General features: G+C 44.1%; 2 protein-coding genes across 2 annotated transcripts; both read left to right on the plus strand.

Moving 5' to 3' along the window:
• Nucleotides 1-590: 590 nt before the first annotated feature.
• On the plus strand, nucleotides 591-2,338 carry LOC120667879 (integumentary mucin C.1-like). Its single transcript, XM_039947869.1, has 3 exons — nucleotides 591-872; nucleotides 2,010-2,164; nucleotides 2,284-2,338. Exons 1-3 carry the CDS (start codon nucleotides 591-593, stop codon nucleotides 2,336-2,338), a joined length of 492 nt encoding a protein of 163 aa, XP_039803803.1.
• Nucleotides 2,339-8,252: 5,914 nt separating this feature from the next.
• Nucleotides 8,253-8,989, plus strand: LOC120663340. Its single transcript, XM_039942144.1, has 2 exons — nucleotides 8,253-8,347; nucleotides 8,553-8,989. The coding sequence occupies exons 1-2, from the start codon at nucleotides 8,287-8,289 to the stop codon at nucleotides 8,864-8,866; spliced, it is 375 nt and encodes a 124-aa protein (XP_039798078.1). The 5' UTR covers nucleotides 8,253-8,286; the 3' UTR covers nucleotides 8,867-8,989.
• Nucleotides 8,990-17,832: the final 8,843 nt, after the last annotated feature.

Raw genomic sequence — 17,832 nt, forward strand, 5'->3', positions numbered from 1 at the left:
AAGAGGCATGACTGCTACAAGGAACAGATGATACAAGCGGCCGAGAAAGCAGCAAAATCAAAGTTTAAGAAAATTTTTGCACAATTAGCAGAGCAGCAATCAGGGCAAATATGGATGAATCCGTTGCAATTGGGGCAGTAGCAATCCGGCCAGATGGTGATGATACCCCCTTTGGTAGTGGTCCTAGCGAATACGGCCTGTGATCAGAGCAGTGTTGCCTCAACCACAGCACAACCATATCTGGTTGATTGAATCACAAATACTACTCCATGCATGCTACTCTATCCAATAGGCAGAGTTGGAAAGATGAGGGAAGTTGCCAAGGCGCACGTGGATCCTGTGGCGGGTTTATTTGATGGAAAACCAATCCCACCCCTATATGCATGCGTGCGAGTGCAGGAGCTACTGAAAACAAGGTACAAGGACAACGAGATAGACATCCCTATTTCGGATGGGAGGACCACGCTAGGAGAGTGCATTGGCATCACCATTATGTGGCACAAACGTGATATCGTACTGCTTGTTTCAGCAGAAGGGCCGGCACATCAGACTCGACCGGCTCTAGATTATGTAGCGGCTGCCCCGTCACCATGAGCTATAGCATCGCCGCCACCGGCTCGAGCATCCCCGCCACCGGCTGCAGCCTCGCCGCCACCGGCTCCAGCATCCCCGCCACCGGCTCGGACATCGCCGCCACCAACTACAGCTTCACCGCCACTAGCAACTCCACCTTCACCGGCTCCAGCTTCACCGCCCCCAGCAGCTCAAGCTTCACCACCACCAGCAGCTCAATCATCACCACCACGAGCGCATTCGGCACCGGCTCACCAACCACCACAACAACAACAACAACAACAACAACAAATACTTGGGTTCCCTGTCCATCGAGTTATACGTTCATACCAGAAGGAAGACTCAGATATTGTAAATAAATGGCACGCCACAAACACCAAGCAAAAGTTAAAGGAGAGGTCAATGGATAAGGCACGGGAAAAAGTCAAAAAATATTTTAGATTCTAGTGCCACCAGATGATGGGGCGTTTCCAAGCCCCGCACTAACCACGACTTCATTAGAAAAATTGGGGTCGATGACATAGCAGATTTACCGGATTGCCCGATAAAATTCGAGTATGGTAAAGATTTTCAACCCCATTCTTTGTAGCAAGACTGTCCAGCTTTTATGAAAAGGATGCACGCTTGGTATAGAAGGGCATGTAGACTTCACCTCACAAGCCTTTGGGCCAGGTACCCTCTGAAAGTTTTCGGATTACGAACTGCGGGTATCAGTGATATCATGTTTGATTTTGAAGACATCCAAGAAATGTTCCACCTCAAAGAAATTAACATAGAAATAATCAGACTCTGGTGCATGTAAGTGTCGCATCCGAATTCATATCTTATATGCAATGGTCTATACTTATGTATGCATACATATCTAATTAGTTGTGATATTTCGTTCTACAAGATGATGCAACGACAAGCGGATAAGGCAGGTAGGAAAGTCATGTTCCTTGACCCGTTAGCTATTCCTGAGAAGCGCCATAAAGGGCCAATGTTTTGGGACGACGACCACGATGATTTCAAAAACTATAAATCGCGCAAGGAAATTAATGAAGTGCGGAAGCAGGAACATAGAAGAATCATTTCGATAGTTACTACGTACATATCGAATCAGTTTCAAGAGTGGCAAGACAGGGATGTCATATGGGCACCATATAACTCTCGGTAAGTGTAGTCTCAATGATTTTGTATAACATGCACTTCCTTCGAATATCTGACTAAGAAATCATATATGATATTTTCGCATAAATCATTGGATTGTATTTATGATCAAGCCAAAGAAAGGACGTATTCTAGTATCAGACTCCACTGATTTCGATCCGGATACTTATGCGGAATTCGAGGGCATCCTCAACATGTTAGCAAAATCGTTATCCTATACTTCGACTTCTTGCTGAATCTTGCATACATAAATAACTACTTATTTCTTTTCTTTTTCTTAAAAACAGGTCTTACAGGCACTACGTGTCCAAAGGAGGAGAACACCCCCCCCCCCGATATGGAAAAAAATGGCGATGCGCACACACTATCCATGCCACAAGCAACCTGCCGGTTCTGTGTACTGTGGATACTACGTGTGCGAGGTTGTGAGGGAGTTCGGGAGGTACACAACAGATTCCGAACTGGTAAGTATCTACTCTTTGCTAGGATAGATGCATAACTGTATATTGTAAGTGTTTGCATCTAACACTTGGCTTAATTTTGGAATGGATTTCTTTTCAGGATCAACGCCCACTTCACAATGATGCACTCCAGGAGCGACAACTTCTTTGGATAGTTGACATTTATATCGCTTCATTTTGCATGAAGTGGTCCATATAGATGGGGAATTTGTTCACCCTGAGCATGAATTATCAACCGACCAAAAATATGCAAGCCTCCGTCAGTGGGACAATCAGGCACTTCGAGCCAGCAATAGTAGCGTTAGTCAATGTAAATGAAGTCTGTACTCTAATGATGCATTTTCATGATGTTTGTACTCTAATGATATGCACTGTAATGATACTTTTATATGATTTTATGTTGAATTTTAATGATACGCAATGTATATGATTTTATGTTAAAAAAATATATTCATCATCGATCCTTTCAAATAAAGCGGAAATTAGAGGTGAAAATTGGCGGGAGACAAATATTAGAATAATTAAAGACAAGGGGAAATAGATTAGAATAATTTGGCGGGAAACAGAAATGTGAATGGAATTTCAAATTTTGGCTTGGCAGGAATTGAATTTCAGGGGCGGCTCAAAGCTTGAGCCGCCCCTATAAAAGAATTTTCAGGGGCGGGTGATGGCGTCAGCCGCCCCTGGAAAAATCATTTTCAGCGGCGGTTCACGGGGTGGGCCGCCTCTGGAAATGGGCTTCCAGGGGCGGGTGGTGTCATGGCCCGCCCCTGTAAATTGATTTTCAGGGTCGGGCCCTGTACCCGCCCCTGTAAAGCTCGATTTCTAGCTGCGGGAGACAGGGACGGGTGGCGCGCCTGCCCCTGAAGATGCCATTCTACCCGCCCCTATAAACATTTTCTGCAGTAGTGATCATTTCCCAATATCTGCTATGGGGAGTAGTAGCAGATTTAGGATTATTGGGGAAGTTACTTTTGTAGTCTTTCAATACTCTTGTTCTAATACAACAACATATTGGGAGAGCATGAATACTCTATTTGATTGATGGGAAATGGAGTGAAATATTAAGATATTCTAATAGTCATTGGGAAAGGGAGCTGTATTGGAGAACTACTGGAATATATTTTTTTGTCAATAGTAGAAGATTATTGGAAAATAGGGGACTACTGGAGATGTTTTTAGTTCTAATACTTTTGAAAATTTTCATGTTTTTCTAATAGTAAAAGATTATTAGAGAATGGAGGACTGCTGAAGATGCTTTTAGTCCTAATACTTTTGAGGATTTTTATGTTGCGATGAACGACCATTAAGTTCAATGGTGAGCTGTATGGCATGTGTCAACTAAGGAATGAATGTGTATGCTAGCTGCGTGCATGCAATAAAATATAACGTGAGCTATTCTGTGCACTAGCTGCATGTATGCAATAAAATATAACGCGAGCTAGTGTGCACGTGGGGAAATAAAAAGTGGGGAAATGAAAGTGTTTCGGATCGGATCATACGTTTGAGCCTAATTAGAGTTAAGTCATCTTAAATAATTTATTCAGACGATGGATTCTAAATTTGTAGCACTCCAAATTTGTAGCACGGTCCAAATTTGTAGCATGGCGATATGGTCTTATTTGGCATAGTTCCGGTTTTTTCAAAAATAGCTTTAGTTCTAGCTCCTTTGGTGGAACTGCTGTCTGGTGGAGCTAACGCCATTTTGCAAAATGTTTAGCAAAACAGTTTCATGTGACTATTTCAAATGCATAGAAAAGATTAAATATTTATAATACCTGAGCTTTTTCTTTTTTTTCTTTTTCTTTTTTCCTCCCTCCCGACACTCCTCCCTTGCTCCGCTCCGCCGCCTCTCCTCCCGCTTCGCTCGGCCGCCCCTCCCTCTCCACTCAGCTGTCGCCTCCTTCCGCTCCGCCGCGGCCCTGCTGCCACCTCCGCTCTGCTCTCGTTCCCTTGCTCCTGTCGCGGCCGGCCTCCGACCCCACCTCGCTGCGCGGATGCGGAGCAGCAGCCGAACATCACTAAGCAGCAGCAGCTTCCATTCGCGTCAATCTCGGAGGCAAAACTAGCAGGCGACCTGGAGGAGCTTCACGAAGTTCCCCAGTGGAAGCTGGAAGAGGCTCTTAATGCAGTTCCTTGCCTGGAGCTGCTTCAAAATATACCGTTTGGTACAGCTTCAGCCGGAGCTGATTTTGAAGCCCAAGGCCCATAGGCCAAGAGGCGTCCCGATCACGCGGCTCAGGTGGGCGCTGACGAGGCCCAGAAGGGGCTCAGCCCAGGCAGCATCGCAGGAAGCAGGCGCCAGCAGCACATGGGCCAACAGGCCAGCACGCGGCCCAAAGCAAGGGAGCTGGAGCTCACGACCAGCAGTGCAGCACGCAGCACAGGCCAACAGCCGAAGCATGCTGGTGTTGGTGTCGGTTTGCATTTTTCTTCGCGCCTGTTGTTTACCGGCTCATTTGTTTAAACTAATTTATTTGCTTTTGCCTCTGTTAATGTTCTTCAAGTATCTTTGCTTGCTTAGTTGACTTGTGACGATTAGCTCTAATGATTCGTCTTTTGCATGCTTTAGTTCTTTCTTGCTAATCTTTATTAGTTCTTATTGGTAGTATGTGTGTGCTTGTTCATGATGGCTCTTTTATAGTGATTAAATCTAATCCTTTTAGTGAGACTCTTGATCGGCTTTCGGCTTTTTGTTAGGCTTTGCTTCTGCTTTATTTTGAGCTTTGCTAATCACTATTGAATCTTCACATGCCTTGTTACTGCTAGCTAGCTTTGCTCGATTAGATTGGCTTCTCTTTCAGTGCAGGTTTTACGTTGCCGTGCTTTCTGCAGGTTTTACGTTGCCGTGCTTTCCGCGTTGCTTCCGCTATGTGTCAAGACTTCCTAATCATTCTTAGGATGAGTGTGTGATCTTGACGATTAGAAGAGAGGTGGAGTTGACTTTTCTAAGAGAGATTTTTTAAAGGCTTCCATTCACCCCCTCTCCCCTCTGGTCGTCTGTTCCGGTCCCATAATAGGATACCGCATCGATGTCCTTTTGTTCAATGAGATATGTTCGGTTGAGGGAGAATTATAGTGGAACTTTGACCAAAGGGAGATCTCTGTCTCTGTACTGTACTCCTATACTACTAGTCAACTAGTAGGGTGTGTTTGTTAAGATTCCAACTCCTTATAAAATGACTATGATTTTATCAGCTTCAATGGTGAAGCAACTTTTTTTCTTGGTGATGTGGATAATTTTTATGACAATTAATACTTAGGGATGGAGAAGAAGCTGGTGAAGGCAATTTCTTTCCCTTCATCTTATTATAAGTTCTTTTTGGGTTTTACATAGTACTTCTTAGGTGAAGCCATTCTTTTTCACCGGTTTGATAGGACTTCACCTAAAATTGATAAAGCAGCCGGTGAAAAAGCCCCACCAAACATACCCCGATATGGCCAATTGAGAATACATAAATGATCAAATTCAATTTTATAATTTACTGTATAATTTACTTTTATACCACGTCTACTTTTTAAATCTTACTCCCTCCTTCCCTGTTTATAAGGCATACACGTATATCAAGATTCAAACTTTGTCATCTTTGACCAATAATTTGACTATTAAATTTTTATTTTTATAATGCAAATTTCATATGATTGGATTCATAATCAAATATATTTTACAATGATTATAAGTTTATAATCAAAAGTGATATAATATATGATAAATAAATGGTCAAAGTGTTGTTTAGAAGACCGTGTCATGTTCCACCATGCCTTATAAACGGGGAAGGAGGGAGTAGCTGTTGTCCTTCTCTTGTCTTTACTTCCTAAGTGCTCTATGATTATTGGTCTTTTGAGACAGGGCCAAAGTGTTCTCTAGATGTGGGTCGCCTTGGTACTTGGAAATTTCACCACCATTGAGAGGGGTAGCCGGGTACTCGATCAATGCTCTAGGAAGAAGCAGTGTATGAGTTTCTGAAATTTGAATTCGATTTAAATTTGTTGATCCTCCTCAACCCTCGGTATTGGAACTAGCGGTAGCTGTTATTTTAATACGCGTAGGTTTGTTGGTGGATACGGTGGATGGACAACGAAGCTGCTAAAGAATGACCGTACGTTCACATCATTGACTTCAGTCGTGGTTGACTTTATTGTTTATAGACTGGTTTCAACTCACTTTGCAGACCACTACGAGTGTACATAGATCATTTCATAGTGTGTGTGTGTGTACGCGGAAAGGATTTCTTTTCTCTTTCTTAAACGAAAGTATAGTGCCTTTTAGGTTCAGACTGGTTCACGGAAATTACGTTCTGAACTTTAGTTGTTGTGTTGGGAGTTTGTTATGGGAGGAAAGCCATCTCCGGGCTGGACTCCGCTAGCTTTTGGGTCAACGGCTTGGGTCCATGTAGTCAACTTTACCTCTCGGTGCATGATTCCGTGTTGCTGTGTTTATCCCAGTGATCCACCGAGTGATCCACGCGGACGACGAAAATTCCCATGCAATTTAACATTTCCAAATAGAAAATACGATTTTATGGACCATGTTATACTTAGAGCAACTCCAAGAAATTAGGTATAATATTAGCTAAACATAGAGTTCTACATCCTTTATATAATATAGAAAATCTTCAAAAACGCTAGGAAAACCAACGGTGTCTCCAATCGTGATGTCCATAATTCAAATGACATCCACATCAGCCGCCAAAACGGGCATGCAGGAGGGCGACTGGGACCAGGTTTCCCCCGCTCCACAGCCACCGACAAGGGGACCCCATGGACAGAGACATGGCCAGGTCAAAATCGGTCGGCTACCAGTTTGACCACCCGATTCCTCGCCGACAGTAAGGCTCCGATGAGTGAGAAGAGGCCGGCGAGCATCCTCGTGGTGAGGGGAACCCATTCCTCACCTAGGCTTGGCGGATGTGTGACCAGGGCGGCTGGTGGCGTGCGGCAGCAGTGGACAGCGAGGTCAGGCGGCAACGGTGCTGCGACTGGAAGCGACACTGGGTGGCAACTGGGCAGCTAGGGAGGTAGGGTGAGTGGAGGAGGTGGTGGAGGCGGCGGCGAATCGGGCCGAGGCGAGCTCCAGGCACTATCGGTTGTGAGCTCGGCTCGAGCAAAATGGTGGCGGCACACACGAGGAAGTGAGGGCGGGAGGGCAGGGGCGCACGAGGGAGGGAGATGGCGAGACAGAATGGCTCGGCAAAGATGCCGAGCGAAGGTGACACGATACTGAGCGAGATAGTGACGTGAGGAAGATGGCGAGGCTGTTGGATAGGGTATAGGGTATTGACCGGCGTTTTTTTTACCAATACAAATCATTTTAGCCAGCCCCTTGGAGTTGCTCTCATCAGAGCATTTTCTTCCCATATACAACAAAGTTATTCAACACGATTAGTTTGCTTCATGCTTTAGCAACTACTAATTTGTTATAAAATTGAAAGGACTGTTAATTACCTGGCCCGCGTCCACGATGAGCAACTGAGAGGTGGTCTGTGATTCGCCTCATAACAAACTTGGAGAATGATTTGTTTCTTATTTCTCAGTTTAGATTCCATACCTCATCCTTTGCATATCTATCCTAGCTCGATTAAGTGGTGGAACTGACGGGGCTGACAGGGGCCATGACCACCCTCAACAAAAAAAGGTCATAGGATATGATTTGTTGATGAAATTAGGTCAAATTTCTGTACGAAATCAATGCAAAATCTAAAATAATTTTCTTTCTTGTACAGGAAGGTATATGTTTGTCTAGCCCTCCTTTGATTTTCTCTCAGGTCCGCCACTGGCTCGGTTAGAAGAGTTAATCCGGAGGCGCTAGGTTTGAATTGCAAAATACTTATAAGACAACTCCAGCCTATCTAAATTACTATAGTGAGACTTGTCACAATCATTACTGTAATTGATCAGGATGTTACATGAGGAATGACGAGAAATTTCCTTTGTCCAAAAGAACACCTGATACAGTTGCTCTGCTATTACGCAGTGCCTAACATCGATTCCGTACTTGTATTGGAGACTCCCATCTTTCACAAGCGCCCTCCTATAAATACCTAAGCTTGCTCACACCATTCCATCCCATGCAAGAAAAGGAGCTCTGCTGCAAGCCCACGACATGTCGCGGTCCATCAAGCTGATCACCGCTGCAATCTTTCTGCTGCTCCTGGTTGCTCAAGGTAATAACAAACATTCAGTGTGTCGATCAATCACCAAAAATAAAGAAATTGTCCCCTGAATTTTTGTGCCGAGCAAGTTCAAATTTTGTACTCGGTCGCAAGCTGGAACTTTTGGTAAAGAGCCGCGATGTTTCATTTTGTTTGTTCTGTCAGACTATTTCATTTTCTGAAACTTTTCACACTTTTCTACTCTGGATATCGACAGTGGAATGCCGGGGGTGTACGCCGTCGAGCATCAGCGTCGAGCAGACCAACACCGGGAAAATGGCCGGCGGGATCGACACGGTGTTTCAGGTGACGGTGACCAACCGGTGCCGGTGCGCCGTGAACAACGTCTACCTCCGGTCCAACGGCTTCTCGAGCTCAAACCCTGTCGACCCGAAGCTCTTCCGGCGGGCCGGGTCCGGTTACCTCCTCGGTGACGGCCGGCGGATCCCCAGCTCCAAGTCCATCACCTTCCAGTATGCTTGGGACCATTACTTCAAGATGGCGCCAGCGAGTGTGCAGGCCCAGTGCTAGGCTTTTTGTGGCTCCTAAAATATAAGGGCCTTTTTGGGTCGTGTCTTTAGAGTTTGCAGGTTGGAATAAAGTGGTTTAAACCTATAATTTTAATCAAAATTAAGAACAGACAGCTCGATTAAATACTCGCAATCTTTCTCTAGCTCCGGCTCCAAAAGTTTCTGAAGTTGTAGAGGTGACTTTGGAGTGGAGCTCCATCTATGCTTTATGATTGTTTGCATGTACAAGCTACCTACAGTAGCCAACTAAAGAGTAAGTGTCACGTTGCATAATTTTGAGTCATTTGTTTTCTTTTTCTCAAGAGCAGTGTGCGTGTGTCCAGTGTAATTCACCTCTATCATTGTGTTTGCACTTCTGTTCGCCAGCAGCCAGCCAGCCAGGTATTATGTTAATGCGTTTGAACAACAATGTTTCTCACCTGTGCTAGCTAGTCTGCTACACTCAAGGAAGAGTTCGACAAGAATTTTTCTCGACAGATGGAATGTTTCCTCACCTTTCCTGCATGACTTTATTTGTTGACACCAATCCAATGTGTGGCTCTCCAAGTCATAAAATAAAATATGACGCAGTCTAGGCTTTAGATTAGTAGTGCTGCAGCTAATAGAATAATAGTGCCTTTCAAGCTTTAGTTAAGTTATCTCTGTCGGATTCGAACTTTTGTTTTGGCATGAATATTTTTGGATTGGTTCTTGGAAACTCTTGGCCTGGAGTCACTTGAGATATGGATTAGCTTATGTTCTCAAATTTTCTTAAAAGTTAGTTTAGCATTTTGGGGCCCACAAAGTTTTCATCATTTTTCTCATCCCAACACTTCAGTACAAAGAACTATAGTTATCCTTTCACTTCGAGGATGAAAAACATTTGCGATCCAAACAGGGGCAAGAAAAATTGAGGGCAAAATCACCCTCAACGTTATCTATCTATTATCTTATTATTTGGCCAATAAAAAAAGCATACACGTTCGCTCTCAAGGCCTAGAAATTTCCACGTTAATCAGAAAAAAAAAGAAAAAATAAAAATTACCCACCACTGCCATTATAATAAAAATTGGTCTAAAATACCCATATATCTAATTAAAAAATATCCACCATTACCATTATTGAATAATTAAAATAAAAATACCCACGTAGCTAGGAGATTCTGTATTGATTGCGTGAGTCAACTCGCGAGGAGACCACATTGTATCATCACGTGTCCATATATAGGAGATATATTTATTTATTTTAAATATATAGGTGCCATCAGCGGCCGCATCTTGCCGGTGCAGTTCTGTCCCCAATCACACAGAACCAAGCAGGACATCGACGACCGTCGCGGCAACCGCCGTCCGAACCACCGTTGTTTGATCGGCCGTGATTCCTCGAAGTTGTTTCAACCATGTAGCCTCTCAGGTGCTTGATTCTAGCATCTTGAAGTCATAGATTGATTTCTCGTCGGCGCCAGCGTCTTGCAATCGTCGGTTCATTAATCTCCGTAGTGTCTTCCAGTTTTCACGACGATTCATCGGCTTCTTGATATTACAGATTAATTAATCTGGAGACATGTATCTAGACAAGGAGGTGCTGGCGCAGTCCCTAGACGAGCAGCAAGACAAGACACGTACCTGTATGGCACCATCGGCAACGACATCAAGCCCCCCGAGGGCAACTCCGCCGGCGTCGCCACCATATACGTAAGCTAGCTTCTCTCACCTAACCTTGATTTCTAGATTTCCAGCCATAGCATGCTACATCTTTGCACGTCGAACTCCCTGCATGATGGTCTTCTCTAAAATACCCCTATATCTAATTAAAAAATATCCACCATTACCACTATTGAATAATTAAAATAAAAAAACCCACCGGTGCTAGGAGATTCTGTATTGATTGCATGAGTCAACTCGCGAGGAGACTGACGCGGCGGCCGCTGCCCGAACCACCGTTGTTTGATCGGCCGTGATTCCTCAAAGCTGTTTCAACCACACAGCCTCTCGGGTGCTTAATTTTGGCGTCTTGAAGTCATAGATTGATTTCTCTTAGGCGCCGGCGTCTTGCAATCATCGGTTGATTAATCTCCGCAGCATCTTCCTGTCTTCACAACGATTCATCGATCTTCTTGATATTACAAAGTGGCCACGGGCCGAGTTTTGTCTAAGCACATTGATACTTTTTCAAGTCTTTTCAATTTTAGAAGCTGTTAATACCTTTTTAGTTCATTTTTATCTCTAATTATTTTGCACTAACATGTATAATATTTAGAGAGTAATGAGAACCTTGAGATGCTTCTGAAAAGTCCTCATTATATTTTCATTTTTCCGCTGCTTAGTTAAGTTCTATCCTCTAATTTATTTAAAACCAACGGGACATTTTAATTGAGGAGCAAGTTATGCTTTAGTCAGTTTTAATATTATTATTTTCTGATCAACGTTGATAATATCAATATTATATTTTTATTCAGTAAGTTTTCATGCATTTATTATATTTCTGCCCAACAGTGATTTAGAATTGATGTAGCAAGTTAATTGTATGTCTTAATTTGGACCAACGTTAAATTGAGATATGCAATAATTATTATGTTGAGTCTCACTTTCCTTTGTTTATACTTCAGACTCTAATGCTATGACCTTCATCAATAGCATTCCAAAGCTTACTGGGCAGAATTATGGCATATGGCATAAGGAGCTGGAGGTGAACCTTGCACTTGCTGAGATAGATCTGGCAGTAACAGAGAAGGCTCCCACTGAGCCGCCAGCACCCGTAAGGGGAGAGAGTGAGACCGATGCGGCTTGGACCACTTGGGAAAGAGATCATGCTCCAGTGCGAGCTAAGTATGATTTAGACAAAGCCAAGTGGAACAATTCCAGCTGAAGTGCTTGATGGTCATCAATAATTCCATCTTAGAGGGCACAAGAGGAGCTATTCCAGATTGTGCTACCGCCACAGAGTACCTTGAGAAAGTGAAGAATCAGTTTACTGGTTCTACAAAGGCTTATGCATCTACTCTCATAGAGAGGCTAAGTACCATGAAATACACTAGTGGTGGTGTCAGAGATCACATTTTGAGCATGAGCACCATGTCAGCCAAGCTTAAGACAATGAATATGGGACTTCTAGATCCCTACATAGTACATCTGGCTCTCAATTCATTATCTCGTGAGTTTTTTACTTCTATAGTCAACTACAACTCTCAGCCTAATGAGTGGGACATAGAGAAGGCCATTGCCATGTGTGTGCAAGAGGAAGAAAGACTGAAGAATGCACATGGTGGTTCTCTTAACTTTGTGCAGCACAAGTAAAGAACTTCCATGATAAGAATGCTAGACCACAAGGGAAACCTCACTGGGGAAGAGGCTCCTCCTCTAACCCATCTGGCAAGTTTCAAAAGAAAGACCCACAGCAAGTAGACCAGGATGAATGCCTGTGGTGCCACTCTAAGACACATAGGAAGAAAGACTACCCAGATTTCCTGAAGCATCTACTAAAGAAAGGTGAGGACACTATTACATTCATAGATGAAACCCTGTATTTAAGTTATGATAAATCTACTTGGTGGATTGACTCAGGTGCAACTATTTATGTTGCCAATTCTTTATAGGGTTTAAGTACGAGGAGGGCCCTTCAAAGAGGAGAAAGATGGCTTAAGGTGGCCAATGGAGTTACAGCCACGTTGAAGCGACAGGAGAACTCACATTAGAGTTAGATGGTGGCTACAAACTCCATTTACATGATGTTCTTTATGTACTCTTTTTGTCTAAAAACTTGATCTCAGTCTCATGTTTAGCAGACTATGGTTTTGATTGTCATTTTGGCATAGAATAGTGTGAGATTCAGATTAATAATAAGTGTGTTGGTCTCACCTTCCGATGAGACAAACTTTATATGTTGTCTATGCATGGGAATGTGAATGTTGTATGCAATGAAAGAAATATTGTGTGCAATAGTGAGTCTTCCTCGTCTATGAATGGAAAGAGTAAGCACAAACGATGCGATAGTGAGACTTCAACAAAATTATGGCACTGCCGTTTAGGCCATATTTTGAGGGGGAGAATTGAGAGATTGATCAAAGAAAATATTCTCCATCTGTTAGACTTTTCAGACGTAGAATATTGCATCAATTGCATTGAGGGAAAGAATATCAAGCAAATAAAGAAGGGAGCCAAACGTAGTGCCGGGGTTTTGGAGATAGTACACACAGATATTTGTGGACCATTCCCCGTAAGGTCTGTGGACGGATATGATTCATTGACAACGTTTATAGATGACTATTCATGTTATGGCTACATTTATCTAATTAAAGAAAGATCAGAAGCATTGGATAAATTTAAGATATTTAAGGCTGAATTAGAAAATCAGCACAATCTAAAGATTAAAATAGTAAGATCCGACCGAGGTGGTGAGTACTACGGTCGGCACACCCCCTATGGTCAAGTTCATGGACCTTTTGCGAGGTTCCTACAGGAAAATGGAATAGTAGCCCAGTATTCTACACCATTCGAGCCTCAACAGAATGGAGTAGCGGAAAGGCGTAATCGTACCTTAATGGATATGGTGAGAAGTATGATGAGCTTCTCCACGTTGCCGATTAGTTTGTGGATGGAGGCATTAAAAACCGCCATCCATATTCCTAATTGTGTACCAAGCAAGTCGGTGCCTAAAACACCATATGAGTTGTGGACAGGGAGAAAGCCCACATTAAATTATTTACATGTGTGGGGCTGTTCAGCTGAAGCAAAAGTCTTTAACCCAAATATTGGGAAGCTAGATCCTAAGACAATAAGTTGCCATTTTATTGCCTATCCAGAAAAGTCAAAAGGTTATCGTTTCTACAGTCCCAATAGATACACAAAGTTTGTAGAGACGAGACACGCTGTCTTTCTGGAAGATCAGATGGTCAGGGGGAGCATGGTTGCGAGGAAAATTGATCTTGAGGAGAAGCGGGTCTTTGTTCCCTCCGATTATTCAGGAGCTGTTTTTCGCGTTGCCTGTAGCTGCGGCACCAACAGTGCAAGACACCATAGTGCCAACACCTGTTGTTAGTTCTCTAGTTGTGGGAACAAATCAGAATGAGGAACCTGTCCTTTAGGATCTGATAGAACAAATTGCCATAGATGAGGGGGAGCAATAGCAGCCCCAAGTAGAAGAAGTGCCGAGAGTTGTGGCGCCCAGAAGATCTCAAAGAGTAAGAAAGGCCGCTATTTCTGACGACTATCAAGTCTATAATAGCGAGGAAGTTCAAATGGAGGGTGATTCCACCTCATTTGAAGAAGCCATGAGAAATAGTCACTCATCTGAATGGTTAGATGCCATGAAAGATGAGATGAAATCGATGAGTACCAACGATGTTTGGGATTTAGAAGAAATTACCAACGGAACCAAAACAGTAGGCTGCAAATGGGTCTACAAGACGAAATGTGACTCCAAAGAGAATGTAGAAAGATACAAAGCGCGACTTGTGGTGAAAGGTTTCATACAGAGTGAAGGAATAGATTACAATGAGACATTTTCTCCTGTCTCATGCAAGGATTCTTTCAGAATCATAATGGCGTTAGTTGCTCATTTTGATTTAGAGTTACATCAAATGGATGTAAAGACGGCATTCCTTAACGGGGATTTATATGAAAGTGTTTACATGGCTCCACCTAAAGGTTTTGTCATGGAAGGAAAAGAACATATGGGATGCCGCCTGAAGAAATCCAATTTATGGACTAAAATAGGCATCAAGACAGTGGTATTTAAAGTTCGACGAGACAGTAAGAAAGTTTGGATTTAAAGAAAATGAGGAGGACAATTGCATTTATGCAAAGTTCAAGAATGGAAAATTTGTTTTCCTTATCCTGTATGTGGATGATATTCTGCTTGCCAGCAGTGATATCAATCTGCTACTGGAGACAAAGAAATTCTTGTCCTCAGAATTCAATATGAAAGATCTTGGTGAACCATCATTCGTTTTAGGAATTGAGATTCACCGAGATAGAAGAAAGGGGGTTTTAGGATTATCACAGAAAGCATACCTAGAAAAGGTACTGAAGAAGTACGGTATGCATGCGAGTAAGCCAACACCTGCTCCAATTGCCAAGGGCGACAGTTTTGGGAAATTTCAGTGTCCAAAAAACTAGTATTAGGTAGACCAAATGAAAGCGGTACCATATGCTTCTACTGTTGGAAGCTTACAGATGCCCAAGTATGTACTCGTCCTGACTTAGCATTTGTTACCGGGACACATGGTAGATTTCAGAGTAATCCAGGGATAGAACACTGGAAATGGTTAAGAAAGCCTTGCATTATGTGCAGGGTACGAAAGGCCTCATGTTAACATACAAGAGATCTGATTCCCTAGAGATAGAGGGTTATTAAGACTCGGACTTTGCGGGAGATATAGACGATAGAAAATCCACATCAGGTTATGTATTCACTCTCACATGTGGAGCTATATCGTGGAATAGCTCCAAATAGACAGTCACTGCATCACCCATGATGTATGCAGAATTTGTGGCGTGTTATGAGGCCTCCGGGTAGGTTAGATGGCTAAAGAAATTTATACCCGGGTTCAGAGTAGTCGACAACATAGAAAAACCACTAATGATGTACTGCGACAATGAGACTGCAATATTTTATATTCACAACAAGTCAAGTGGTGCTGCCAACACATTGACATTAAGTTTTATGTTATTAAAGAGCATATCCAGGATCATACCATAAGTCTCGAGTATATGAGCACGAAGAAAATGTTAGCGGATCTGCTTACAAAAGGATTACCACCCAGTGTATTCAGAGAACACTTAGCCGGCATGGGTTTACGAGAAAGCCTATGAATCTTGGATAGTAAGGGCCCAAAAGTCAAGCTTCTGTTTCGAATCAAAAAGGTGCATTGTGGCTGTTAATCCAATGGTATTAACTGTTGTGACGATGCATGCTCTATGCGCTAATCTGTGATGGAATGGAGTATAAGAAGTAAGTATGTAAGAAGACATAAAGGGGAAGAATGTTAGAGTTGATCTCGCCCAGCCCAACGGCTAGAGCAACCCTTGATTTGTGCCTTGATAGGGGGCAGTCAACCAATCAATGGTTGTGGCCCCCCATCGTGCAGCGCCACCATAAAAGAGAGGGTGGGGGCAAGGGCACGGTAACCAAAGTTCACCGCTGCCCCCTAAATCCACCTACAGTCCTAGCCCGATCCGATCTGGGAGGCGCTGCTAGCGATGGGAAGCACCATGCCGCCTTCACTGCCGTCCACGACCACGCCACGCCGTCCACGACTCTGGCGCGTCCACGACTTTGGCATGGCGCACAACCAAGGGGCCGGCTCTTCCAAGTCCTCTGTGGATGGTTTGCACCTCTACCTCACTCTCTCTGTCTATTTCTAGTTTTTGTACTCAAGATCTCTCTGTTATACTCAAGTTAGTCGAGTTTTACCCACTGGATCTCATCCTAGTCGATCTGTTAGTTACAACAGTAGGCAGGCCAGGAAGCTCCACTCGGATCCGTAATACCCACCTCCGCAGCATCGACAATGGCACCGGACTCTGCTGTGTCGGCGGGCGGCGGTCGAGCGCCCAAATTCCTCATACGCCGGCCCTCGCGCTCCTCCTCGCCTCGGACTGCACCAGTCACCGCACCCCACCTCGCCCCACGCCAATATCAGTGGCGGTGCCGAGGCCGAGCTCCGCCTGCCTACCCGTGGAAAGCATCACGTGGAGCTCAGCCAAGCCGGCCATGCCGCCCATCGGCCCCTGCCGGAGGCTGCCCATGCCGAATCTCGCTCATGAGGCCGAGCTCCTTCGGCGGGCAGCGAGTGATGAGGTGGTGGCATCCGCGCGGGTGGCAAGACAGGAGGCAGTGGCGTGCGCGCGGCAAGCGGGAGGAGGGGAGGAGGCGGTGGTGCGCGGCGAGCCGGAGGAGGTGAGAAGGACCATGGCAAGGAACTGAGAGAAAGGAGAAGGTCACGAACCAGTATGCGGAGGTGTGGTTGATGGGTACGCGGGCGGGTAGGATCGCCGTGAGTGAAAAAAGAATCAACTTTTGGCAGAAACATCCCTAACATCCAATTTCTATGGGTCTGCACCCGCTCCCACCTATCTGAACCCTGACATACGGGTCCAACGTGAGGGGTAAGGTGGGTCCGATTTGAGTAAGAAACGTTTTCAATTGTTTTCAATCTTTATAGTATTGATGATTGATATAGATAAGGCGGTTACCACTGTGCTCACAATGGATTCTTGGGAAGTTCCTTACGGTATGGAATCTCCAATAAGAACAAATTATGTGAAAACTAGTATCCACGTTGCACGTGAGCTTTAGTTACCATCAATTTGCTGTGCGTTTTTATTTACCAATATATTTTTTCATTAATATAAATTGGAATAATTCTGTGATTGTTACATTTATTACATCATGGAACAACGTCTAGTAGAATGTGTACGAATAATTGGATTAGATTAGACGTATTTAAGCCCAAAACTGTGAAGCAGCCCATATCCCACCGAATCCGCCCTACCTCTGGCCCTATCTTGTGTACATGTTCTCAGGTGGCCCGGAAGCCGCTGGAGCAAGCCAATGCCAAGCTGGCCCGGCCTACTAATCATCTCCCTGTTGCTCTAACCGCCCACCTCCCGTCGGGCTGTGGACTTGCAGTTTTCGCGCGGTGGCTGCGTCGAGATCGCCGGCTGGAGAGCCGAAGGCGGCGGCTAGGATCATCGCCGGCGGACATATTGCGTCACCGTGAAACATACGAAGGGATCCTTATCACTGAAGGTTCGTTACTCGTGGCCGTTCTACAAATGCTTAGCATTAGTTTGCTCTGTTGACATGGCCAAAGAATTTCTTCAACAAAGGGAATTAATGGAAGAAGCTGACATAGTTTTCTCTTTGGCACGAGGATGCAAGAGAGAGAGGGTATGTGAAGTGAGTTGTTTGTATGTATGGTTGAGGATTAGTGTGTGAAATAAAGAAGGCAATGGGGAAAAGGAGAGTTGGGGTCATCGGCACGTC

This window comes from Panicum virgatum, chromosome 3N (assembly GCF_016808335.1).
Source record: "Panicum virgatum strain AP13 chromosome 3N, P.virgatum_v5, whole genome shotgun sequence".
Classification (NCBI taxonomy): Eukaryota; Viridiplantae; Streptophyta; class Magnoliopsida; order Poales; family Poaceae; genus Panicum; species Panicum virgatum.

Bases quoted from the DNA above. Each gene is read 5' to 3' on its own strand.
- LOC120663340 (XM_039942144.1), top strand. From the start codon at position 8,287: ATGTCGCGGTCCATCAAGCTGATCACCGCTGCAATCTTTCTGCTGCTC. The intron at 8,348-8,552 runs GTAATAACAAAC...GGATATCGACAG, and splicing joins GCTGCTCCTGGTTGCTCAAG to TGGAATGCCGGGGGTGTACG.
- LOC120667879 (XM_039947869.1), top strand. From the start codon at position 591: ATGAGCTATAGCATCGCCGCCACCGGCTCGAGCATCCCCGCCACCGGC. The intron at 873-2,009 runs GTTCCCTGTCCA...TCTTAAAAACAG, and splicing joins CAACAACAACAAATACTTGG to GTCTTACAGGCACTACGTGT. The intron at 2,165-2,283 runs GTACACAACAGA...ATTTCTTTTCAG, and splicing joins GTTGTGAGGGAGTTCGGGAG to GATCAACGCCCACTTCACAA.